The 27,475-nt window shown below is 38.3% G+C and overlaps 1 protein-coding gene across 1 annotated transcript in view; it reads right to left on the bottom strand.

Moving 5' to 3' along the window:
- Positions 1 to 27,475, bottom strand: part of RAMP3 (receptor activity modifying protein 3) — a 54,173-nt gene that overhangs the window by 11,022 nt on the left and 15,676 nt on the right. The window contains exons 2-3 of the mRNA XM_034416452.3: positions 16,570 to 16,599; positions 15,459 to 15,588 (exon numbers count right to left, since the gene is read on the bottom strand). Of these exons, the coding sequence (XP_034272343.1) occupies positions 15,459 to 15,588; positions 16,570 to 16,599 (160 nt within the window). The remainder of the gene's footprint in view (positions 1 to 15,458; positions 15,589 to 16,569; positions 16,600 to 27,475) is intronic.

The raw sequence follows: 27,475 nt of genomic DNA on the forward strand, positions 1-27,475 counted from the left end.
TTAATAGTATCAGAAACTTATTAAATTCCAACTGGAAGAAAATAACAAGGTTTTTTTTAAAAAACTAACAAGTGTTTTTTGTATTTTGAAAATTCACATAAATGTTAAGACTGAAATAAAGCACATTATTCAAGCCCCAATATGTAAGATAGCTCTCAGATCACTACAATTTTCTCTATAATACTTAAGTCTATGCACCTGTTTGTTATTCCTACATGCATCTCCATATATTTACTTTCATTATATGTAAAAAATTTACATATCAAATGAAATCACGATGCATACTTATTTGTAGTACAAAAAATCATTTGAAAAATATGTATATTTATTAAGTTTATTTTAAAATTTCTCAGAGGATGATAATTAAAGCAGGAGAAATAGTCTGCTCTTGATCAACAGGAACCATGCAGTACAGTGAAGGTGATATGAGTCTCTAAAGATTTTTCTCAGATCTGATCCATTTATCAGATTTGAAGCTTCCATCAAATTACCTCCTCCATCTATTGACTTTTTATTCCACCACCCTTAGCTATGATTTCCTACTTGTACAGCAGCCTTGTTTTGTTCCTTTACAATCTTTCCTCTAATGAGCGTTCTTATTTAGAGATTCGGTGAATTTTGAGGGTTGGTGAAACCTCTGTTTCATATCTTAATACCTAGCCTACCTTGACCTTTTTTTCTCTCCTTCATTTATACTTTCTCATCTTGCTGTTGTGTTGTCTTGATCTATTTCTTATTCTTTTGCAGATTTGTTTAGCTTCTCTGCATCCATATCTGTTTCTTAATTCAAGAATAAAAAGTTTTCTATGTGTATCCCAGAAGGTATGCCATATGATAAAAAAGGGCAGTAGGAACTTAAAAGTTAGTACAGAAATTCTATTTTTTTAATCCTTTACATTCCTTCTTTTACAACATCTAATATCCTTTTAACTGGTGATATTGATGTTCTTTTAGCTGTCATCACTTATTCATTGCTCTTTTTCTTCATAACTTTCTTCTCTCTCCTCTAGTAAGGAATACTACATCAAGGCACAAAGTTTAGAAGATTATGTGTAACTTGTAGAAAGATTTTTTTAAAAAATCAAGGGAGATTTTTGTTAGTACTATTATATCTCCAAGGCATATTATTTAAGCCTGTCTTAGGTAATATGCCTTGCAGGTCTAATAGTACATTTGGCTATGAACTAGGCAAGGAAGTGATTGCATTAAACCGATGATACAAACTATAGAAAATATTCCTTTTAAACGAAAATTGCTGGGATTGACCTAAGGACCAAAAACTGGTAAATTCTGAAAGAAACATGCAGAATGGAATGCTGTGTATAAGAAAACCAGAAAAGGGATAGGACAGGACAAGGACAGGAATCTGGATAAGCCTCTACTGAAGGAGGAAAGAGAAGAGAATGACTAGAGCAAGATGGATGGGTATTGTAGCAATGGGTATATTGAAGGGACAGATTAAGGACAGATAAGACAGTATATACATTTTTAAAATTATCATTTTTATCATTATAATTCTTATCGTAAGGAAAATCTATGTGGTCGATAAGAACTGACAGTAATTTGATGGCATATAATCAATAATAAAGTACAGATGTAGATATAATCTCTGTGACAGCATGTTTATGCATATGAAGAATAACAGAAATTACAGAAAATATGGAAAAGGTTGAGAAATAGACAACTCTATAATAAAAGACTTAAAGATGTACATGATTTATCAGCATGAACAAGCTTCTTCATAGACTCAAGAAGAGACCTGGACAACAAAATGTAAAAGTACCTATGACACTTATCTTAATGTTCTGGTCCATAGTTAGCTGGAGAAATATGAAGAATTAATTTTTTTTCCAGTTAAAAATCTGATTCTTTCTTCAAGAGCACATATGGAAGTTTATTCTCAGAATCCAAATTGAAAAAAAGAATGAATTTTCAAGTCAAGCCTATGGACTCACAAATAGAAAAAAACATAATCATTCTCTTCTGGGAGCAGAAAGGGAAACAGAAAAGTTGCCATCGGTAGAGAAATAATTTTAAAAATACTATAATAGGAATGAACTTTCTTTGTTTCGGTACAATGATATGTATACAATCTCCATCATTGGCATCCTTCAATCTCAAGAGACTATGGTATCGTGCTCTGGAAAGAGGTCCTAAAACAGCATCTAGTGTGACTAAAAAGGCCAATTTGTGAGTGGCAATCCCTTTCACACTAAGCGCAGATATATTCTGTCCCCTGCCCAGCCCCCAGATTTCGCTGGTTCCGGGATTGCCTCTTTGCCTCAGCCTGCTGAACAAGTGTCTCTTCGAATTGGAGAAGGCCATGCTGCATCTTTAGCCTCTAAGCTGAACCATCGGAGGTAAGGTTTCCTAGTTGTTAATGTCCACTCCCAGGGCCTTTAGGTCCCTCTTGCAGATATCCTTATATCACAGCTGTGGTCTCTGAGGTACTTTCTCTGTACTAATTCTCCATACAGGAGATCTTTCGGAATCCGACCATCAGCCATTCTCATGACATGCCGCAGCCAGTGTAGAAGTTGCTGTTTCAATAGTGTATACATGCTAAAAATTCCAGCACGTTCCAAGACTGCGCTATTTGGAACTTTGTCCTGCCAGGTGATGCCAAGAATTCGTCGGATACAGCGCATATGAAAGGTGTTCAACTTTCTCTCCTGCCGGGCATAAAGAGTCCAAGACTCACTGCAGTACAAGAGTGTGCTCAGGATGCAGGCTCTATAGACCTGGATCTTTGTATGTTCCGTCAGCTTCTTATTAAGCCATACTCTCTTTGTAAGTCTGGAAAATGTGGTGGCTGTTTTACCAACATGTTTATTCAGCTCAGTATCTAAAGAGAGAGTGTTAGAGATAGTTGAGCCGAGGTACACAAAAGTCATGGACAATCTCCAGTTCTTATGCAGAGATTGTAATGCAGGGAGGTGAATCCATGTCCTGACCCATGACTTGTGTTTTTTTCAGGCTGATTGTTAGTCCAAAGTCTTGGCAGGCCTTGCTAAAACTGTCCATAAGTTGTTGAAGGTCTTCAGCAGAGTGAGCAGTGACGGCAGCATCATCAGCGAAGAGGAAATCGTGTAAGCATTTCAGCTGGACTTTAGACTTTGCTCTCAATCTAGAGAGATTAAAGAGTTTTCCGTCTGATCTGGTCCGGAGTAAATACCTTCTGTTGCAGTTCCAAAAGCATGTTTCAGCATGACAGCAAAAAAGATCCCGAATAAAGTTGGCGCGAGGACACAGCCCTGCTTCACTCCACTTTGAATATCAAAGGAATCTGAAGTCAAGCCATCAAAAACTTCATTTCCTCATGAAAGGACCTGATGAAGTTGAGGAGCTGAGGTGGACATACAATCTTGGGGAGAATTTTATATAGGCCATCCCTACTAACCAAGTTAAACGCCTTTGTAAGATCTATGAAGGCTCCGAAAAGTGGCTGTCTTTGTTCCCTCATTTCTCCTGCAACTGTCTAAGGGAAAATACCATGTCGGTAGTGGACCTGTTGGCTCGAAATCCACACTGTGATTCTGGATAGACTCTTTGCAAGCACCTGGAGCCTCTTCAGTATGACACAGGCAAGTAGCTTCCCTACAACACTAAGAAGAAAGATCCCACGGTAGTTGTTACAGTCAACCCTGTCACCTTTGTTCTTGTACAGTGTGACAATATTTGCATCCTTCATGTCCTGTGGTACTCCATCTTCCCTCCATCAAAGACAGAAGATTTCATGCAGTTCAGTGGAGATGTTCTCTTTGCAGCACTTCAGAACTTCGGCAGGAATGTTATCTTTCCCGGGTGCCTTGCCAGAGGCAAGGGAGTCCAGGGCCGCTTTTAGTTCTTCTAAAGTTGGTTCACTGTCAAGCTCCTCCAAGACAGGCAAGCACTCAATGTTATTTAATGCTTCTTCAATTACCACATTTTCTCTGGAATATAACTCAGAGTAGTGTTGCACCCAACGTGCCATGTGCTGTGCTTGGTCCTGGATAACCTCACCTGTAGCAGACTTCAGAGGGGCAGATTTCTTGTGTGTTGGACCTAAGGCCTGCTTGATGCCAGCATACATCCCCTTAATGTTGCCTGTGTCAGCTGCTATCTGGGTCCGAGAGATAGCATTTCGTATGGAGATACACGATCTCCATATAATTAAAGATTATCAACATTCTATTACTCAGATATCTTAAGATTATCAACATTCTATTACTCAGATAGTTTAAAGTATTGAAAATAAAGAATTGAAAAAAATCATAACTGTTAATTTCTACTTAGAATAAACATAAGCATAATACATTAAATTAAACATTAAAGAAAAGAACTGCTATAACTCACCCAAAGTGAGTTATATGATATTGGCTTCAATTATGAAGCCGCTGGGCGAGATCATCCGTGGCTTCGGGGTGAGATACCATCAGTACGCTGATGACACCCAGCTGTACATCTCCACCCCAGGCCACCCCAACGATGCCCTTGAAGTGATGTCTCAGTGCCTGGAGGCTGTGCGGATCTGGATGGGGAGGAACAGGCTCAAGCTCAACCCTTCCAAGACTGAGTGGCTGTGGCTCCCGGCATCCCGATATAGTCAGTTGACTCCATCACTGACTATTGGGGGCGAGTCCTTGGCCCCCACAGAAAGGGCTCGCAATCTGGGAGTCGTCCTGGATATGCAGCTGTCCTTGGAGGAACATCTGATGGCTGTAACCAGGGGGACCTTTTATTAGGTTCGCCTGATTCGCCAGTTGCGGCCCTTTCTTGATCAGGATTCCCTGTGCACAGTCACTCACGCCCTCGTCACCTCTCGCCTTGACTACTGCAATGCTCTCTAAATGGGGCTCCCCTTGAGGGGCACCCGGAGGCTCCAGCTGGTCCAGAACACAGCAGCGCAGGTAGTGATGGGAGCAGCATGGCGCTCCCATGTAACACCGCTCCTGCGCGAGCTGCACTGGCTCCCGGTGGTCTTCCGGGTGCGCTTCAAGGTGTTGGTTATCACCTTTAAAGCGCTCCATGGCATAGGGCCTAGCTATCTTCGAGACCGCCTGCTGCTACCGACGACCTCCCAGCGACCCGTGCGCTCCCACAGAGAGGGCCTCCTCAGGGTGCCATCAGCCAAACAATGTAGGCTGGTGACCCCCAGGGGGAGAGCCTTCTCTGTGGGGGCACCTACCCTCTGGAATCAGCTGCCCCCAGAGATAAGGAGAATCCAAGACCTCAGTGCCTTCCGCCGTGCCCTTAAAACCCACTTTTTCCAGCAAGCCGGGCTGGCTTAGGAAGAATTTTTTAAAAATTTTTTAAATGTTTAATTGGTTTGTGGTTTTTTTAAATTTTGGGCCAAATTTATATAGATTTTAATTGTTTTTAATATTTGTATTTCATGTTTTTAATTCTGGCTGTGCACCGCCCTGAGTCCTCAGGGAGAAGGGCGGTATATAAATTGAAAATAAATAAATAAATAAATAAAATTATAAGCTAATTATTTTATATTTTAAAAATATAAAATTATTGTTGAATTGTTGTAATTCTTTCTCCCTCTCTCAGTGTGCGAGTGTGTGTGTGTGTGTGTGTGTGTGTGTGTGTGTGTGAGAACAAAATAATGGATATTAGACAGACAGATAAGCAGGCAGGCAGACAAAAAAAAAAGATAGACGAAGTAAAATATCTGGAAAATTAAAAAGGGAACTAGTGGTGTGACTCCACTTTTTATATATTTGCTAATTTGGAATATTTGTGGAGATATATAAAATGAAATCAAAGTAAGTTTTTTCTTACAAGTCTCATAGAGGGAATATATTTTAAATTATGTTAAAATAAGCCAAATACACAGATATTGAAGGCTAATGTTTGACTGCTCAACATATGTTCTAATATGTTAAAACCAGCAGGATATAAGAAAGGTTTAAAAACTATTTGTAATGTGATATTTCGAAGATAGAAAAATAGGCAAATTATTCCAATAAGGACTGAAAGAATTCTGTCTTGTATCTGAATATTTACTCTCCATCACAAACAAGCCACCTCTTATCCAGGTAACTTGGAGCTCTTTATTTATATATTCAGCACTATAACAGTCCTAAATAAAACAACAATTGGCTTATTTGTGCTATAACAAATCAATGTTTAATTCAATCAGTTACATCTTTTAAGAAAGAAGTATCATTATTAATTGTAGCACCTAAAAATAATTCCAAAAGTAGGGCAAGCTTACTAGCTTTATTCAAGCATGAGCATGTCTCATTATCCACTTCACTTTAAAGATGAATTGATAAAAAATCTATTACAACTGAAAATCCAAAGGGAACATTATCAAGTATATAAGCTATTTTAGTTTCTTCCAATTCATGCCTATGATTATCCCCTTTGGAATTGGACTGAGACAGTCTGACTATATTTTTAAGTCTCACAATTCCTAACCATGATGTGAAAAAGGACATTAAAAGAGCAATGTGCTTTCCTATGTGATGTGTTTTCTCAAGAGTAGGCACTTCCTAAAGAAAGGCAGAAAAAAATTAACAGGATATGGCAGCTGGCTGTTAGCCAGAGAATAGAGAAAGGTCCATAATGATAAAGGGCACTAAATTCCCAGAAGCAGTAGAAACCATTGCTACTGAGAAAATGCATAAACTTCTTTAAAAAATGGGAATAAATGAATTTGGCTTCCAGTTTCTAAGTCTAGAAGGGAAAATAATATTTTTTTAAAAGGGTGGGTTTTAAAGAACATTCGTAGGTATTATCATATATACCGTATGTGCTATATTGCCATATATTAGCTATGCAAATCAGGTAGAAAGAAATATAATGTTTTAACCAAGAGAATGTAAAGAATTTTAAAGCACTTAATGAAGGTGCAATGGGTGTGGAAAATACACTGTTTCTTGTGCTTAGAGAAATGCTTAGACATTCAAAATTACTCAGGAGAAAAGCCAAAAACAGCTGCAATTTTAGACCTAAGAAGAAGAATGATAGTTTCTTATCTATTTATAATTGTACTTTACAATTCACAATTGTCTAATTAGACTCAAATATTTATTCTAGTTTCCAGCTTGCAGTACTTATCATTACAGTCAATCAACATCCTAGATAATTTTCCACATTACGGAAGAATTTTACCAACTGCGACAAAATGGAATTTAATATACAATGTTTGGCTGATTTCTTTTTTCATGGAATAAAATATAACATCCTGCAAATCAACATAATATAACTAAATATTTTTATTTTCAGTGTTCTAGAAATAAGAGTCCTACATTTTGAAAATGAAACCCAATCATTTTTAAACTACCCAGAAGTTTAAGACCATGAAATTATTTTACAAATCTTTTTATTTAAAAAAACTTTTATATTTTTATTTAAAACATTAATTCCCAATCATTCTGTCCTTAAGTAATTCAAATTATATTTCTTTCCTCCTTTTGTGATATGGATTAAATTAATCTAGTATACTTAGGATTCATATAAGACAAAAGACATGAGCAACTTCTCCATTAATAATACTCAATTAATAATTAATAGAGAATAATACTCCATTAATAAAAACCAAATTATTCCTGAAAATTTGAATACCAAAACTAACAAAATTTCATATAGAATAATATTAATTCAATAACATAGCTCAATTTCCATATAGCTCTTAATCCACACATACTACAAACAATTTTTAATGTTAACTATACAGCATGGTAAGAAAATGCAGTATTTAACAGATTACTTACAGAATGAATTTCACCAACATTTCACAATTATATTTATTTGGCAATAGGTTCCTCTGGGCAGAATTTATTCTTAGACATCAGTAAAATGCCATTGTTTATTTTCTAAAAGATATTACATAGTTTGATTTTCATTGAATTCTTTCAATAAATTTCTTTCAATTTAAAGAACTTTAAATATACTTACAGTGGAAGTTAAAAGTTAAAGCAAACACCAATTAAAACTGTTAAAGGAAAGGTATGTCCCTAAAGGAACACTCCAAACTCTGATTTCCCCTTATCTGGTGCTAAATTTTCTTAATGTATGGTACAAATATATTCTTCTAAAACATAATAAAACAAAAGTTAATATATCATTTCACCCCTGTACAAAATAAAGTATCTGGCAAATAATAAAAATAGCAGTTTATTCCAATTTTGTTAGGAAAATGGTTTGAAACTTTGGCTATTTTTTCCCTTTAGTGCAAAGAGAATTGAACTGAAATGTCCAAAAATATGACCCCACTCAAAGTTCCTATATTTTATTTATTTATTTATTTATTTATTTATTTATTTCAATTTGTATACCGCCCTTCTCCTAGTGGACTCAGGGCGATGAACAGCCAGAACTAAAACACATGCCAATACAAAATTTAAAATTGTTAAAAGAATTACATAACTGGCTCAATTTAAAACAATTCAATTTAAAACCCAATGACAATTTAAAACTAAAAAACTAAAAAGACTAAAAAAGGGGGAGGGGGTTCACGCCAGCCCTGCTTGATGGAAAAGAAAAGTTTTCAGGGCACGGCGAAAGACCCGGAGATCCGATATCCTTCGTACCTCTGGGGACAAATCGTTCCAAAGGGCAGGAGCTGCCACAGAGAAGGCCCTCCCCCTGGGGGTCGCCAGCCGACATTGCCTGGCTAACGGCACCCTGAGGAGTCCCTCTCTGTGGACGCGTACTGGTCGGTGGGAAGCTATCAGCGGCAGAAGTCCTGCAAATACCCAGGTCCTATGCCATGGAGCGCTTTAAAGGTGGTAACCAAAACCTTGAAGCGCACCCGGAAGACCACCGGGAGCCAGTGCAGCTCGCGCAGGAGAGGTGTCACATGGGAGCGCCATGACGCTCCCATTACCACCCGCGCGGCCGCACTCTGCGCCAGTTGGAGCCTCCGGGTGCTCCTCAAGGGAAGCCCCATGTAGAGAGCATTGCAGTAGTCCAGGCGGGAAGTGACGAGTGCCTGAGTGACTGTGCGTAAGGAGTTTCGATCCCGAAAGGGACGCAACTGGTGAATCAGGCAGACCTGATAAAAAGCCCCCCTGGCCACGGCCGTCATATGCTCTTCTAAAGACAGCCGTGCATCCAGGAGGACGCCCAAGTTGCGAGCCCTATCCGTGGGGGCCAATAACTCGCCCCCAATAGCCAGCAATGGCACCAGCTGGCTATATCGGGATGCTGGAAGCCACAGACACTTGGTCTTGGAAGGGTTGAGTTGAAGCCTGTTACTCCCCATCAAGATCCGCACGGCCTCCAGGCACCAGGACATCACTTCAAGGGCATCGTTGGGATGGCCTGTAAAACCACTCTATTTCACTTCAGCAAATTTGTCATTTTCCTTGATTGAATGGCCTTTCAGTACTTCTAAAGATTGAGAACAGCCACCTGGAAAATACTTATCATTTCCTTGTTTTCTTAGATAATATCAAATGATCAGAAAAAAAGCAGCCATTCAGCTGAATAATTCTTTGGTATCTAAAAGACTTATCTTTTGCCCATGCATATATAACATACACACACACACACACACACACACATTTATATTTGTATATCAAATGTATATCATTTGTATATCAAATTTATATTTCTCTGATAAAGAAATAATTATTTATACATATAAATAAAAATATATCACATATTTTTCATAATTATAAAGTAATGAAAGTATAAAATAACATTAATGGATTCCAAATGTAATCTAGACTATTGAGGGGCAATAATATGAATATGCCAAAATGCTGTATCTTTCTGCAGAAATGTTTAACCGCTAGAGGGAGGGGGGCATTAGCATTTTATTCATTTAAGAAGTGTTTGGCTAATGAATTTTTAAAGCAATGCTTACTAGTATAGGGCTCATCTTATATTTTCTCAATGCAACAAACATAATCTGGTAACATTTTCTTTGCACTAGGTTCTCATGATATTGCCACTGGTTCACCCCTAGCCTATATCAACCTAAAGTATGTTTAATACAATCTGGCAATAGATACAATCTAGCAGGCTTTATTAACAATATACTTACAACTTCACTCAACAGCAATTAGCCACTTTGTGCCACTAGAAGAATGCCCTTTTCTTTCCGGTTACTGGGAACTGGCCTCCATGATTTGTCATAAAAATAGGTTTAGTGCCATTTTGAAAAATCATTAAATTTGTGTTTACACAGCAGGACTAATCCTATCTTGAGAGCAATTATTCTGGAGCATAAAATGCTTGATTTAAATTGGAGAAGAGAGCCAGGTATTGCCAGCTGTGTGCATGTTAGTTTCTGTCACCACTGAGTATATTATAATTTTTTTACTGCTGCTGCTAACAAGCTTTTTGCATGTATTTGTATTTTTATTAGTTTTAATACTGGGGGGAGGATAACTTTATTTTGTCTACTGTATTCTTGCTCTATGGTTATCATTCTGGGTGTTTCTGTCTGTTGAGATACAACTGGAGTCACTCGTTGCAGCCCTTCAAAATGGAACTCAGTTATTAGTTGTTTTTCACTTATATGCCTACATTATTTATTTGTTTGCTTGTTTGTTTATATTTTGGGTTTCTATATACCCATTTCCCTCAAGGAGAGACGCTAGGCACTGCAAGGAAGGACTCTGGGCATCCTTGTAGTTGGATAACTTGCAGCAGTCTTCCAAGACACGCAGTTTTCCAGACACCTGCCCCAAACGTAGCACATATGAGCAAAATTGGTGATTGTTTTTCCACCAGTAGGAGGATAACAAAACTGGGGAAATCCACTAATCACTTTTCTTAACCTTTTCCAAATTAAATTAAAGAGCCAATTAAGACACCAGGCTAAAAAGCTGGAGATTGTGAGTTCTAGTTCTGCCTTAGCCATAAAAGCCAGCTGGTCACCTTAGGCCAGTTACTCCCAGTCCAACTTGTGGGGAAAATAGGAGGAAGGTGTGTTGGATTTGTTTGCTGACTTGAGTTATTTTTAAAAATAATAAAAATGGGATACAAACAAATGATTCTAAGGATAAAAGGAAGGCTTTGTTTATGTGGTAAAATAAGGCTCAGCAGTGGGACAATAGTTTAAGCAATTACCCAGCTGTGGCCTCTAGTTTGGTTGCAAACAGTACACTAAATTCAGCTGCAACAAGTGATATCTGTGACTAAATAAACATGATTTATCAGATAAAATTATCAAATTTGAATTTTCAGTCAATCAACCAATTACAATAGAGCTGGAAGGGACCTTCAAGGTTTTTTAGTCCAACCCCCTGCTGCAGCAGGACACCCTATATCATTTCAGACAAGTAACTATCCAGTCTCTTCTTAAAAACCTCCAGTGATGAAGCATCACAAGTTCTGAAGGCAAGCTGTTGCTATGGTTAATTATTCTCACTGTTAGGAAGTTTTTCCTTAACTCCAGGTTTTCTTCTCTCCTTAATTAGTTTCTATCTATTGTTTCTTGTCCTACCCTCTGGTGCTTTGGAAAATAAGTTGACCTCCCTCCTCTTTGTGGCAACCTTTCAAATACTGGAATATTGCTATCATGTCACCCCTAGCCAAACCCAAATCCTGCAACTATTCTTCGTATGTTTTGGTCTTCAGGCCTTTAATCATCTTAGTTGCTCTTCTTTGCTCTTTTTCCAAAATGTCAACATCTTTTTTGTAATGTGGTGACCAAAACTAAATACAGTATTCTAGGTATGGTCTAAGACTTTATAAAATGGTCCTAATATTTCATGTGATTTTGATTCTATGCCTCTGTTATAATCAAGGATTCTATTAGCTTTTTTGGCTGTTGCTGCACACTGCTGGCTGTTGTGGTCAGGTTAATTTTCAATATTATTACTAAAAAAATCTGGTTTTAATTATTTTAAATTGTAATTCAATTATAGAAGCAGTGTTAATTTTTTAAATCCGTAATTCCAGCATTTTAAATTGCCTTCCCAATATCACATCTTCCCAATTTAACAGTCCAATTTCCTACGTTTTTGAAGATTTTTTCTCTCTCTCTTTAATACTTTCCTTCCAGTCTGGTAGTTTTCTCAAAGTGTTTGATCACCACTTTAACAGATAATTCTGAGTAAATCCTAAATTTCTTTTTCGGGGTTAACTTTCAGGTTAAAAAAAAATCTTCTCACCCAGTTCCACACTATTCACCAAAATCCACTCCAGCTTAAAGCTTAGATGGTCATCAGCTGTCCCAGCTTCGTGGCAGCCAATTTAGGCTGCCTCTTCTCCTCATTGTGGCTGAGAGGAAAAATAAGCCCCAGGTCAGGCAGGAGAGCTACGATTCTCCGAGACCCACAGGGTGTCCCTCTTTGATTCACTGCCCCTCCAACACGGAGAATTCGGCATAGATACACAGAGACCATGTCCGATCTCGCTACGACATCAACCGGAAGATCTGCTTTTGTGCACTATTACCCACTGTAAGCCTCATAAGACTCAGTTCTATTATAGCAGAGCAGACCTAAAAAAGCTATCGTCTAAAATTATTAAAGATTAGTGAACAGAAAGAGCTGGAGGAGAAATGTCTAGATCCATGATGGCAAACCTATGGCACGCGTACCAGAGGTGGCATGCAGCATCCTCTCTATGGGCACGCGAGCCATCACCCCAGTTTAGCTCCGCCACACATGCACTCGCACCTTCCGCCGCTGGTCTTCAGGTCTCTGCCATGCACGCGGGGGGGCAAGATGCATACAGGGATGCCTCGCACACATACATGAGGGTATGCAGGGGCTGCACACAGATTCCATTTTGGAAGTTCGGGCACTCAGCACTTTGGGCACTCGGTCCGGAAAAGGTTAGGCATCATTGACTTAATATATGTGACTATTTGGACTCAGGAAGATGCTTAAAAATAGTTGATTATTATGTGCCATCAAATTATTAATTCTAGCAACCATACTGATAGATTGACTCCATGAAATTTAAATATTGAATTCTTTGTATTACCATTTTCTTCAAGTATTTGCTCTGATATGGTTTTGTTACATTTGAAAAAATGTGCTCTATCTCCAAAATTAAATATTAATTTCTATTTTATCCTTAAATGCAATCCTGTCACAGGTGTCTGTATTACTCTATGATGTCAACATGACACATACTATAACAGTGTTGTGCAGATTCCCAGTGTACCCTAGATTTCTATGAACCATCTCTATTGGTTCATAAGGCACCTTATTAAAAGCCAGTTATGTTTGCTGAAAACGTGAAAAGATTTATTCAGCAGCATTTCATCTAGACCAGTGAGGCTGCGCAGAAATGTCTCACATGCAAGCCCACGTTCATCGGGGCCGCGCTCCAGAAAAACCAAACTTCCGGGTTGTAGCATGCATGCACACCCAACAATCAGCTGGCTAGTGCACATGCACTCACCAGTTTTTGGCACTGCCATGTGTGCAAAGGACAGCTGATCGTCACACATGCATGCATGCCAGAAATCCAGAAGGCAAACAGGGAAGGCTGCGTGCCGGGAGACATGGCTTTGCATGCCACTTTGGCCATGTGTGCCATAGGTTTGTCATCACGGCTCTATCCTGAATGCATTTTCTTGGTTGCTATTTTGGCTAGTACCCCTTTGTACTCAGTTTATAATTGGCTATATAAATTTTTGTTGAGAGAAAACCTGGAGGAAAGTCCCTGGCTCAACTCTCTTTAACATATAAATCATTTCCTCTTGGAAAAACATCTTTTTTCTATGACCTTAATCCAGGGGTGGGCAACTATGGCCCTTTTATGACTTGTGGACTTCAACTCCAAGAATTCCTGAGCCAGCCACGTTAGCTCAGGAATTCTGGGAATTGAAGTCCACAAGTCATAAAAGGGCCATAGTTGCCCACCTCTGCCTTAATCTGTTTTCAAATACTACTCAACTTTCATAGAATGCTTCAAAAAATTAAACAAGAGTCCTTGATTTGGATATACAGGATAATAAATTTCCCACTACTATTTCAAGAACCTTTATAAATGATATTCTGCCATACATAGTGTAAGATTTAGTTCCCCACCTTGACATTGATTTAATAATATTCTTTTAGTAGACTGCTGTTGAGGCTGTAGCACATATTTTGCTTTACTGTCCCTTTTATTGTGCTTGGTGTTCAATCTCATTTTTCCAATTCTTATCAGTACCAAAAGTTGGTCAGTTGGAATCTTTTTGCTTCCTACTTACAATTAATCCATTGAAGATCTCTAGAAGCCTAATGAAGTTCTTCTTGATCACTATTGTCATTAAAGGTTTTGGATTTGTTCCTTATAAATAGCACAAAAAAACTATGTCCAAGTTCTAATCCTCTGTACACAAGCATACAAGGGGGAAAAAATCAGTCTTGGACATGCCTCTATCAACTGCAGGAGTCCCCAACACCCGGGCTGCATTCCACTACTAGGCCATGAGCTATTTGGAACTGGGCCGCGGAAGCAGTGGATGAGCATGCATGTGCGTATCCTCACTTGCACTAGCAGTGGACAAGTGCATGCACACACACTCCACTTGTGTAAGCAGTGGATGAGCGTGTCTGTCGCTCACACAAATGTAGCTGCGCACACAGGCACACTTGCCCACCATTTGCATGGAACTATCTGCCTCCCCCCTGTCCCCCTGCCAGTCTGCAGAGCCAGAAAGATTGGGGAACTCTGATCTACCATATGTCTATTCAGAGGTAAGTCCCTCTGATTGTAGCTGAAGTCAGGATAAACTTGGATAAATCAGATCCATATGCAATGGTAAGATAGTTTCCAACTATTTATTCAGGCTATTCTTTATTCTGAAAATTCTGGTATTTGCTATTGTTCCTTAAAGTATTGGCAGATACCACTTCTTGTTAAGTTTAACCAAAACCCAAAATATAATATAGAATGGTTGTACATAATGGAGAGGTTTTGCTGTAAGTTCATAAATCAGAAAAAGGGGAACAGCTGAATAGAATACTGTTTAGCAGATATGCCAGAGCTAATGCTATAGTTCCTACAATAGTTCCTACAGCTACAATAAAAGGGGCTTATCTCTGAGCAGACATGCACTTATTGCTATACCCAAGTTGCTTGGATATTTTACAACTTCTTTTTTTTTATTGTTTCCTAGTATGATTTGATTGCTTATTAGTATCCTATGACTATCACTAAGTGATGTATCTTATGATTCTTGACAAATATATTTTATTTATTCCTTGTGTGTCCAATCACACTTGGCCAATAAAGAATTCTATTCTATTCTATAGAGCTGTGGTAGTACAGTAATTAGAATGCAATATTGCAGGCTAATTCTGCCCATAGCCTGGAGTTTGATCCTGACCGGCTCAAGGTTGACTCAGTCTTCCATCCTTCCGAGGTCAGTAAAATGAGGACCAAGATTGTTGGTGGAAATATGCTGACTCTGTAATCTGCACTTATATAAATCTAAGAGCTATTGCTATTGCTACTGTAACAAGAAGTTCCACACATTTTAATAGCTTATGCTTTGTGCAATTAATGCTGTATAATAATCATTTATAAAGCTTACTGTATAAATTTAGTCAGAAGCTTACAGTATAAATTCTGTCAGATTGCACCATTTTGTAGAATCCACTTTGTGCATCATCTCTTCGAAGGATTTTCCACACACTGGCAAGTTCTGTAGCATAAAGGATTCATTGCAGATGATCTGCTGTTGTGCACCTAGAAAACATAAAAGTTCTGATCAAGTCAGCAAAGAAACATGACTATGGCCCAAAGAAACATGACTATGGCCATACAAATTCCTTATTTGTACCCTATGACTATCATTAAGTGTTGTACCGTATGATTCTTGACGAACATTTCTTTTATGTACCCTGAGAGCATTTGCACCAAGACAAATTCTTTGTGTGTCCAATCACACTTGGCCAATAAAATTCTATCATATTCTATTGTATTCTATTGTATTCTATTCTTATTGTAGTAAGATAACTTTGAACTTAGACAAGTATATGTATAAATATAAAGAAACTAAGTTTAATTGCACACTTACTGACTTTTTATTTTCTGGTTAGGTCTTATTTTTGAGAAAACATGGTAGCATCCAGTGCTGCTTTTTTTCTTCTCCTTTTTGCTAAAGTACAGCAGCTTTCTATTTTCTCATAGGAACAGCAGATACCAGGACCTGAGATGGGATTTGCTGAGAAATACTTGCTGCGTGCCTATAACAAAAGCATCTTCTTGGCCAGTCTGAGATAGATCTTCGACAAGGCTACTTCTATCACTTCAGACTTTTATTTATTTATTTATTTACACTTCAGTCAAGGAAATATAAGATCTGCATGAAGAAAATGGACCACTATTCATTTAAAATATTGCTGCTGAATATATTTTCCTTATGGAAATACAGTACCAATTTCTTAAGCTAAATATTCGAAGAAAAATGAAACAGTGACTCCAACTTGTATAATTGTGTTGATTTTTCTCAGAGTCTTGCTTTCTCCAAATAGTTATATATGAGGCAGTCCTTTTAAATATTGAAATTTAGTTTCCAGAAGCAACATGTTTTCTATATTTCATTCTAGTTGTGTGTAAGATATATACTTTGAATAAAGGTTATCAGAAATCAATCTTTGAAGGGCTGCCTTTTTTTAAAGAGAAACAATGAAAAAGAATACAGATAGAAAATACCAAGCTTCTTACCTGCTAATCCAATTGTTATTAAGCTATTAGCTGAAAAAAATAAAGGAAGTATCTATTAGAGTGCTATTATTCTAAAATCCATTAAACTAATAATAACCTGATGACATCATCTTAAGTCTAAATCATACAGATTTTAAGGAGAACTATGTGCAACCAGCTGGTTCCAACCCAAAAAATATCTATGGCATCAAACTAGTGAAATGGGTTGGAAGAATATGATATCTAGCCCAATGCCAAATAACCTAACAAAAATGAAATTAGTATAACCACAAATAAACAAGAGTACCCTCTACAGAGATAAGAACTTTAAGCTAGCAGGATTCCTATTAACATTACCTTAATGGGTATGCATCATGTGTAGAGGACAGTATAAGAATGCTACTGGTTATACATCAGAGGGTGGAACTGCGATTGAGATGCATATTAGCCTTTTGAGTCAGAGCTGACAAAAGTCCCTTGACACCTTTGGAAACCGGCACAATTTATCAAGCTTCCTTTAAACCTATTTTCTATCAGATGGCTACATTTATAATTCAGAGGAAAAATCTTAACATTTACTAAATACAAAGGAACCACATATCACTTCATGTTAAACAATATTTTATGCCATTTTCTTCCTGCATTAAATGACATTCTTCAAAACATAATGGATGACATGACAGAATAGATAAGACAGCAAAACCACATTTAAATAGGAAATCAGCAAAAAATTAACTGTTCATTAGGATTTTAGAATTATAAGGTAACAATTTTTCTAGCTAAGGATTTATTTAGATATGCTTGAAACAGAAAATGACAGCAGGTTTTGAGGGGAAAAAACAAAAGCCTTTGCTAGTCAAAAGAGCAATATTGGCACAGAAGGCCAATAATCCTGTATTAAGCAACTTCATAACTAGAAATATATATCAGGAGTGGTTTCTAAATTTTTTTACTACCGGTTCTGTGGGCATGGCTTATTTTGTGGGTGTGACTTGGAGGTCATGTGACTAGGTGGGCATGGCTAGCTGGTCAGAATCATTTCTGGAAGGTCCTCGCACTTACGACCAGTCCTCACACTTACGACCCGACTCATTTGTTTGCTTTTAACACTGATCAGCTGTAGGACGGCCCTTTGAAGCCCCATGGCAAGAGTTTAAACAGTTTTTTTCCCTCTAGTCATCAGCTGGGACTCAGGAGGCAGCAATAGATTGGGGGTGGGACCAAATAAAAGGTAAGAATAACGTGGGGGGGCAGGGGGGGCGAACCAGTTCGGTGACGTCGTATCGTCACCGCTACCGGCTCAGCCGAACCGGACCGAACCGCGAGGAACCCACCATTGATATATATCTAACAAATAAGAAAAAGCATGGAAAGAAATCAATTTATATATTAAATAAATTACTCGTGCAATTTGAATCCTAAGGACTACAAGAACAGAGCCAGCTCATGAAGTTTGGAAGCACCTTTCTTCAAGGTTCATGGAATTTGAAGGAGCAGTCTCCAAAGGACTGCATGAATGTACCTTCATTAAAGTTAAATTTTATTCATTTTCTGTAGCTTAATATGTTGTGTCATCCAAAGCCACTTTATGCATTGATTATTATTTTTTTGCAACTGCTGCATTTTGCAATCCTGGAAAAATTAGTTAATTCAGCAATCAAATTAAACATGTTTTAATATGTAAGATATTATTTTCTGATCAAATGTGTATGAAATTATTTCTTTAAATATATTCCTGCAAAGAAGATAAATATGAGCAATCGAACAGGTTAGGACAGAAGAAATTAAGTTTGTTTCTCCTGACAAAGGAAGGTCTTTTTCAGATCAAAATTAACATGCTCACTTTTTACAGTAAAAAATAAAAACTCTAAAGGCAAAATGTTCAATATGTATTTTATGTGTCACATTGTTTAGCCCTTTGGTGCTGGATTTGCTCTCACAGTTGTCAGAGATACATGAAGAAAAGCTAGATTCACCAAATAATTTTAGACATAAGGCAGAAGAAAGTGCCAATAATGATTTATGCATCCATACATTCCTGATCTTTGAAAAATTGCCTGGGAAGCAACTATTGCTTCATACTTCATAAACTGTGTATCTTAATTGTAAATTGTTCACTCATGTTCCAGTAATAAAAAGAAAACAAACAACTTCCATTTATTTTTAAAAATATACAAAGGTAATTATTTCAATATAATAAAACAATGCACTCATTTATTTAAAAATAAAAATAATTCTGTTCTGTTTAAAAGGCTTGTTTTGTTCATTAACTAATACTCTGATATTATTTGACTTTTGAAAGCAAATCAGCTTGTTGTGAAAACAGTCGGGAGAACAATCCTAATGTAGTATGATAAGGCAAAAGAAACAAAACAAATGAAATTCACAAAGTAGAATAACTAACATGTGATAAAACAAGGATGCTGGTATAAACAAAAGCCATTTTTAATATATTGTAATGAACAATGTAATTTGCACAAATATATGCGTAATAGGAAGTAAGTCATGCAAGAAACAATGAGGCAAAATGAAATGGAACAGTAAAGAAAATAAATCTGATGATGTAAACCAATAATCCACATACAAGGCAACTGTATATACCTCAGTTCATTACAGGATAGAAAGTGAAGTATCTGGAAAGCACATACATCTACGGATCTTAGCATTTCATTTTTAATCCTTGTGGTGGTAAAAACGGTATGTATTGCTGGGAGTCTTACACTTACTGAGGTTTCCCCTATTTTCTCAAAACTCTGGGACTAAGGGGCAATAGCTTCTAACTTGAACAGCTTTAAAGGACAGGATATTTTTTCTAACAAAAGATATAGCAAGGATATTAGTTTTAAGACTCAGCTCTGGTTGGATATAGCATATCTCCAAAAACCATTTAACAGGGGATACAAGATGAAGATATTTCTACCTACTATTTATGAATACTGTACAACAGAAGAATCTGGTTATAAATTATATTTAAGTCAAATTAACTAGACAGGGCATATTACTATACATATAAAAACTCACAATGCATGTTCTTAACTGTTTTGATTGAAACTAACAATAATGAAATATTTCTACTGAAAACAATTAGTAGTATTTAACTGAATAGTAGTTGTTTCAAATTTGGTAGTCTGGTTTATGCTAAAGTTGTTTAATATAGAATTTCCACTAAACATTTAGAATGAGAATAAACAAAGCATCAAATATTCACAGGTTACTGTATCTGGACCAATACAAAACAGCTTCTATTTCTATTGTATTACAACTATAACTAAATGTGCCATATTGTCTGTTTGACAGAAGTACCACAGACAATAGCTGTTTTTCCAAAAATACTGCAGATGGAGATTTAAATGTTTTGCTATAATAGGCTGTCATTTTCTTTGGCTTCAAGCATAGAACATGACTGCAGAGGCAAGGATTTGGCACTCTAGCAAGATTTTCAAATTTGAAGAAGGAGGGGAAGATATTGAAGAGAGGTTTTTTTTTCCATTTTTGTAGGGGAAAATAAATGTTATCTATGATTTTGCCATTAACTAAGTGAACCTGAAATTTGAATTCTGTTTATTATATCCTAGAATCTTCAAACACATTCTTTTCACCTCAAGCATAATCATCCATGCTTAATTTTCAGAGCAGTAGTTTTCACAATTATTTTCTGGTTCTAAAGGGTTTCTAAAATAAATATAAGAGATAAGTGAGTAAAAATACAGTACATTGTATATTATACGGTATTTAAAAATAAATAATAGAAAATACTTTTCAAACTTCAAAACCTTTATTGTCATTGTACATCATGTATACCACAAAATTGGCCTCTACTAGTGCAGTCCATACAAGAATATAAGACAGCATGAATAATATAAAGAATAATCTTTATACAAGTAGTTAGGGAGAAAAACTAGTCATACTTTGAATATGTATGTCACATTCTGTGCAACATGTATATTACTCTGGTATATGATCTTATATCATGGTATATACATTTTACACACTACACTGGCACCAGTGAAATTCGTCATATTAATTTTTTTTTGGTGCTATATTGTGTTTAGGAGTCCGACAGCCCATGGGTAGAAGCTGTTTTTAAACCTATTTGTCTGGCTGGCTATACTTCTGTGTCTTCTGCTCGATGGTAAAAGTGAAAAGAGACACTAGCCAGGGTGTGAATCATCCCTAAGTATCTTCTTTACTCTGCTGAAACAGCAAGACCTGGTGATATCATCCAGTGGTGTTAGGAGGCAACCAATGATTACTTGTGCTGAATTAATCACTCTCTGTAGTGTCTTCCTGTCCATGACTATTAAACCAGAGTACCATACTGTTATACAGCATGTGAGGACATTTTCTATCGTGGAGCGATATAAAGAAGTCATTAGCTGTTCTACCTGATTTTTTCATAGGATTTTAAGGAAATGAAGTCTATGTTGAGCCTTACTAACTACCTGAGACATGTTGTTTTATCAGGTGAGGTCTTGACTAATGAGTACTCCCAAGAATTTAAAAGAGAAAACCCTCTCCACACAGCTCCCCTTGATATACAGAGGTGCAGGTTCCTCTCTTTGCTTCTGGAAATCCAGCACCATCTCCTTTGTCTTGCTAGTATTTAGAAGTAGATTGCTTTTTGAACACCATGTGGATACCTTCTGGACTTCTTCCCTATATGCTGATCCATCCCCTCCAGTTATAAGACCCAGCACCGTTCTGTCATCTGCAAACTTTATTATGATATGAGATGGATCAGAGGATATGCAGTTATGTGTATACAGTGAGTACAGGTAGGGGCTGAGCACACAGCCCTGAGGGGAGCCTTTGCTGAGTTTCAGGTTGGAAGATGTAAATGACCCAGCCTTTACTGTTTGTAGATGATCTGTTAGGAAGTCTTTGATCCAGTCACAAGTGAGGGGAGGGAAATTTAGGTTAGTCAGCTTTTCAGTGAGAATGCTTTGTAAGATGGTATTAAAGGCCGTGCTATAGTCTATAAAAAGCATTCTGAGATAAATCCCAGATTTCTCAAGATGCCTCAGTGCAATATGTAGAGCAGTGGCAATGGTTTCCCCTGTCAATCTGTTGCTTCTATAAAGCAAACTGGTATTGATCGAAATTTGGTGGAAGACAGGACCTGAGGTGTTGAAGGACCAGTCTCTCAAAGCAGAGGTGGTATTCAGCCGATTTGCACCAGTTCACATGAAATTTGGCCAAGGTTGCCGAACCGGTAGTGATGGCCGGCTGCCCACGCCCCCAAATTGATCCCCCGGTCACTGTTTGCTTGCCCCGCCTGCCGTGTTTGTCGCCACCATGTTCTTCGCACATGCACATCCCATTGCCTTGCAAGTCCACTGGGATGCACATGCATGAAGAACATGGCAGTGATAGTAGCAGCTTTTTCCATGACCTCTGGTACTTTTTGGTGGTCTGTGGCCAGCCGCCTCAGCAGCAAAACAGCTCTCAAGAAGTCTCCCATGAAAAATCTGGGAGGCTTCTTTGCCAGCTGCTTTTTTTTTTTTTTTTTAATTTGATTTATATGCCGCCCTTCTCCGAAGACTCAGGGCGGCTTACAATGTGCTCAGCAATAGCCTTCATCCTTTTGTATATTTATACAAAGTCAGCTTATTGCCCCCACAAACTGGGTCCTCATTTCACCTACCTTAGAAAGGATGGAAGGCTGAGTCAACCTTGAGCCTTGGCGAGATTTGAACCCTGCAGTAATTGCAGGCAGCTGGTCTTAATAAGCTTAATAACAGGGTGCCTTAAACCCCTGTAGTACCAAGGCTCTTTTCAGCAGTGGCAGCTGGCTGGGGGCCGCTGAAAACTCCGGTCAGCTTGCCTTCTGGACTCTGGACCAGCTGCCGTGGAAAGTGGGCAGCCCAAACAAAGAGGCGATGCTGGGGGAGGAAGCAGGGCTAGGGCCGAGGCCTCTAAAGGAGAGGAAATGGGGGCGACTGGCGGAGGGAGGGCGGGGTAGACAGGTGGAAATTCCAAAAAATTTCCTATCTTTTCCTGTGGACATGGCTACGTGTGTGTGGGGGGGGTCATGTGACTGAGTGGGCATGGATGTAAGTGACATCAAGTTGGCCATGCCCACTCAGTCACATGCCCCCCTACCTAGCCACACCCACTTAACCAGTAGTGAAAATTTTTGAAACCCACTGTCTCAAAGCACTTCTTCACTATAGACGTCAGTGCAATGGGTCTATAGTCATTCAGGCTATTTATGGCTGCTTCCTTCAGAACTGGGATAATTGTGGCTGCTTTCAAGCATGATGGGACTCTAGCCAGTTGCAGGGAGATGTTAAAAATCCTTGTCAGGACCCCTGTTAATTGGTCAGCACAGGTTTTTACCACTTTCCCCAGCCCCCCGTCTTGTAGCTCAGGCTTTACATTTTGACAGTAGTTTGCTCTCCGAGCTTGTTTCAATTAGTTTCTGAACATTTTGTTACCAGATTAAGTAATATCATCAACAGGATTTTCTTGTTCTATTCCTCTTTAGCTTATATATATCTTGTGTGCCAGCGAGGTCAATTGGTTATGTGAGGGTTGTTTGTTTGGCGCTATATTTAAATTCTCAGCAGCTGATTGGTTCTCTTGTTGATTGGTCATTCAAATGATCTGGATTCTTACATATTCATATGTTGGATCTAAATCAATATGCTTGTTAATTGCTCCATTAGTAGAATACAAGGCTTCAATAAATTCACCTGTGTGGCAACTGTTGGTATGGCCAATAATTTTTGTTCCTTCCCCAATCTAACATGTTGTTCATTGTCAATGTGGCTCGAGATCAGGGTTTTTTAGCTGCTAATCAATGTTCAATTGCCTTCCTATTTGTCCAACATACAACAGTATTAAAATATTCGTACAAATTGTTTTACGTTGCCTAAAGGAAATTAAGTCAGGTTTGTTATATTCAAGAAAGCAGCTAACTTATTTTCATTTAATTAGCATAATGAATAAGTTTACAGACTGCTCTATTCTAATTTTCACAAATGTGAAAATAATTAGAAATTTGTCACATAAGCTATGCTATTTTGAAAGCTTAATTAACTATTCAAATGAGTTTTGATGCCAGAATCTGCTGATTCATCAAGCAATTCAAATAACTGTTTTGCTAGAAATGGGAGGGGTGCAAATATCACAACTTCTCACAACAATTCTTTTCATCCTGGGTTAGCTTGTCTCATTTTATGAGTCTATGGCTGTGATGGCGAACTTATGGCACGTGTGCCACATGTGGCGCTGTCTCTGTGGGCACTCAAGCCATCACCCTAGTTCAGCTCTGCTACACATGCGCACATGCCTCTTGCCGGCCAACTGGACATTGGGTCTCTGCTGTAAATGCGCGGGGGGGGCGTGCGGGGGTCTGCATGCATATGCGCAGGGGTGCTCATGCATGTGGGGGTACATGCGCATGTGTATGGGACGGGGTGCGTGGGGGCGCGAGTATGTGTGAGGGGACAGGGCACGTGTGGGGGCATGCGCGCTTGCACAGGGGCATACATTGCACTTTGCTGGTTTAGGAGTGCACGTGCACACATGCACTCTGGGCACTTTGTTCGGAAAAGGTTAGCCGTCACTGGTCTATGGGCACCTAGCAAGCACTTAACTGACTATATTTAGTCTTGGAAGCTAAGGAGGATTGGGCTTTGAATGTGAGATGAGGTAAGATGAAGACACCAAAAAACTGCATGAACATGTTAATGGCAGGTTAAAATCTAATAAATGAATAAATAAAGTATAACTCAAAGTGGATTAAATCAATCTGGATTAAAAGATATCAGATATACCCTTATTACTGTTTATTTAAAAGGGATAAAAAAATTATATAACTACCATATATACTCCATAAAGACCATTTTTCAGTGTATAAGATGCACTCCCCCCCCAAGTGGGTGGAAATGTCTGTGCGTCTTATACAATGAATGTTGCCAAAGCACTACTGCCGGCCCCCATCCTTTGGCCTCTGCCTCCCAGCAATTTGCCTCTTTGCAGCAAATAGCAAACAGCGTGGTCAGCTTCAGCACAGCCTCATTTAGCACAAGCAGCTGATTGGCGGTTGGATCTGCCTCCCGGAATACTGCCTATCAGCTGTTCCAGGCTGCGTGAATCACCACCACCCACCGACGCTGCCGTCTATGCCGCTGCCACCTATCGCCACCTCTGTGTACCCCATTTTCAGCATCCGCATGCCCCATTTTCGGCACATTCCAGATGGCGGGGATTGCCACTGTCATCACCTATCCCCAGTGCCTGGAACAGACCAAAAATGGGATGCGTGGAGCAGTGGTGGGTTTCAATTTTTTTTACTACCGGTTCTGTGGGTGTGGCTTGGTGGGCGTGGCATGGCTTGGTGGGCATGGCAGGGGAAGGATACTGTAAAATCTCCATTCCCACCCCACTCTATTTCCTCCTGATCAGCTGGGACTTGGGAGGTAGAGAATAGATAGGGGCAGGGCCATTCAGAATTTTTACTACCGGTTCTCCGAACTACTCAAAACTTCTGCTAATGGTTCTCCAGAACTGGTCAGAATCTGATGAAACCCACCTCTGGCATGGAGGCCAAAAATGGGGCATGCGGAGGCCAAAAACAGGACACACTGAGACCAAAAACAGGGCATGCGGAGTCGGCGATTGGCAGTGGCAGCAATGGGCAGCGATGGTGGCGATGGGCAGTGGTGATCCTCACAGCCTGGAACAGCTAATAGGTGGTATTCCAGGAGGCAGATCCAAACGCCAATTAGCTGCTGGTGCTAAATCAGGCTGTGCTGCAGCTAACCAGGCTGTTTGCTGTTTGCTGCAAGGAGGCAAAAAAAAATTCTTGTTTTCCTACCCAAAAACTATCCTATAATTCGGAGCGTCTTATAGTATGAAAAATACAGTATATCTGGGAGAAGAGGAATGCTGTGCCAAGATTGATATCAAACTTACCAGGTAGAGCAGACTTAATTTAATTTAACTTTATTGTAAAGCTACATTAACAGAATGGTAAGGCCACACTTGGAATATTGTATTCAGTTTTGGTCGCCACAATGTAAAAAAGATGTTGAGACTCTAGAAAGAGTGCAGAGAAGAGCAGCAAAGATGATTAGGGGACTGGAGGCTAAAACATATGAAGAACGGTTGCAGGAACTGGGTATGCTAGTTTGATGAAGAGAAGGACTAGTGTTCATCTTTTTGATTTTTTTTTTAAAAACATGTTGATTTTATAATTTGTGAATTATACAAAGAGTTTTGATTGAGCAGATAAATGCAAATTGATGAACATAACCTCAAAAGAATAAGCATATCACATCATATGCCTATTGAAGAACTTGTATGACAAGGTTGTTATTGTTAGAACAGAACACAGAGTGGATAAAAATCAACATTTAAAAAAAAACAAAAAGGATTTTTGATTTAAATCAGATTTTTTTTATTTTTATCAAATTTATTTTAATAAAATGCTTTTGGAGTAAAAATCTATTTAAAAATAGTTTTCTATTTAAGATACATTAATAATTTAGTTTATTCAGCATCAAATGGAGCTTAGTTATATAGCATGATGCTGTATATTCTGCAAAATTTACAACTCATTCAATGAATCCAAGCTCCGCAAGCTAAATAGGAAACCTTCGTTTTGTTTGCAAATAATAATATTAAAGATTCTAACTATCAGCAAGAATGAGTCCTGACATTTAAAGAGCACCTGTCATTTCAGATCCTTCATGGCAGTGCCTGTTAGCAGGCATCCATTCACTGCTACCTGCCACATCCCTCACCTTGTTGTGTCACTGCCGTATCACCAGCCATCCCATTAAAGTGAATGGGACTGAAAGTGAGTCAATAGCAGGTCAGAGGAGGACAGAGATGACAGTTGCTCTTTAAAAATTATGATTTAAATCGAGTTGATTTAAATCAAGCCTTTTTACTGGTGATTTAAATCGTGATTTAAATCGACTTGATTTAAATCAAATCCACTTTGCAAGGAAGACTTAAGGGATAGTTTGCTGAAGAGAAAAAACACAGTGCAATTATTGCAAGAGCAATAATTATATTTTTTTTAAAAAAAATAAGATGACATCAACAATTGGCAATGCCAACCCAAGATAAATAGTTGGGAAAGTGATGGCCAACCCAAGATAAATAGTTGGGAAAGTGATGGCTGCTGAGAAGCCACATTACATTACAGGTAGTCCTTGATTTACAACAGTTCACTTAGTGACCATTTAAAGTTACAACGGCACTGAAGAAAAATGACTTATGACCGTTTTTCACACTTATGACTGTTGCAGTATCCCCATGGATACGTGATCAAAATTCAGATGCTTGGCTATTCATTCATATTTATGACAATGGCAGTGTCACATGCCCCCTTTTGCAACTTCCTGGCAAGCAAAGGGAAACCAGATTCACTTAACAACAGTGTTACTAATTTAACAACTGCAGCAATTCACTTAAGAAATATGGCGATAAAAGTCATAAATTTGGGCAAAAACTCACTTAACAAATTTCTCACTTAGCAATATAAATTTGGGCTCAACTGCGGCCATAAATTGCAGACTACCTGTACTGGATAAGACTTTGGCAAAGAGATTGAGAAGAAGTGCTAATTCCTATACTGCTCATATTGTTCCTTAGGCTATGAGTCAAGAAGAACAGGCTAACCTGACCCTCCAGGTGTAATCCTTTAAACTAACTCTGCTCTAAAAAATAACAAACTCTAACCAGATCTCCTTTAGGAAGGAATTGCATAATCAGTATGCAATTAAAAGCCTTTTCCAAAACCATCCTCTACAAGATAGGAGATCTGAAAACAACTTAAAGAATGCTGTCAGTAATTTTATATTTACAATTATTTGAATTGTTTATATCTTTGAAGATCAGCATCAGCCTTTTTGGATTACATACAGAAACAAACTTGGAGTCAGTAAAAATATTTGTAGATGTATAATAT

This window comes from Pantherophis guttatus, chromosome 4 (genome assembly GCF_059756535.1).
Source record: "Pantherophis guttatus breed Tessera chromosome 4, ASM5975653v1, whole genome shotgun sequence".
Classification (NCBI taxonomy): Eukaryota; Metazoa; Chordata; class Lepidosauria; order Squamata; family Colubridae; genus Pantherophis; species Pantherophis guttatus.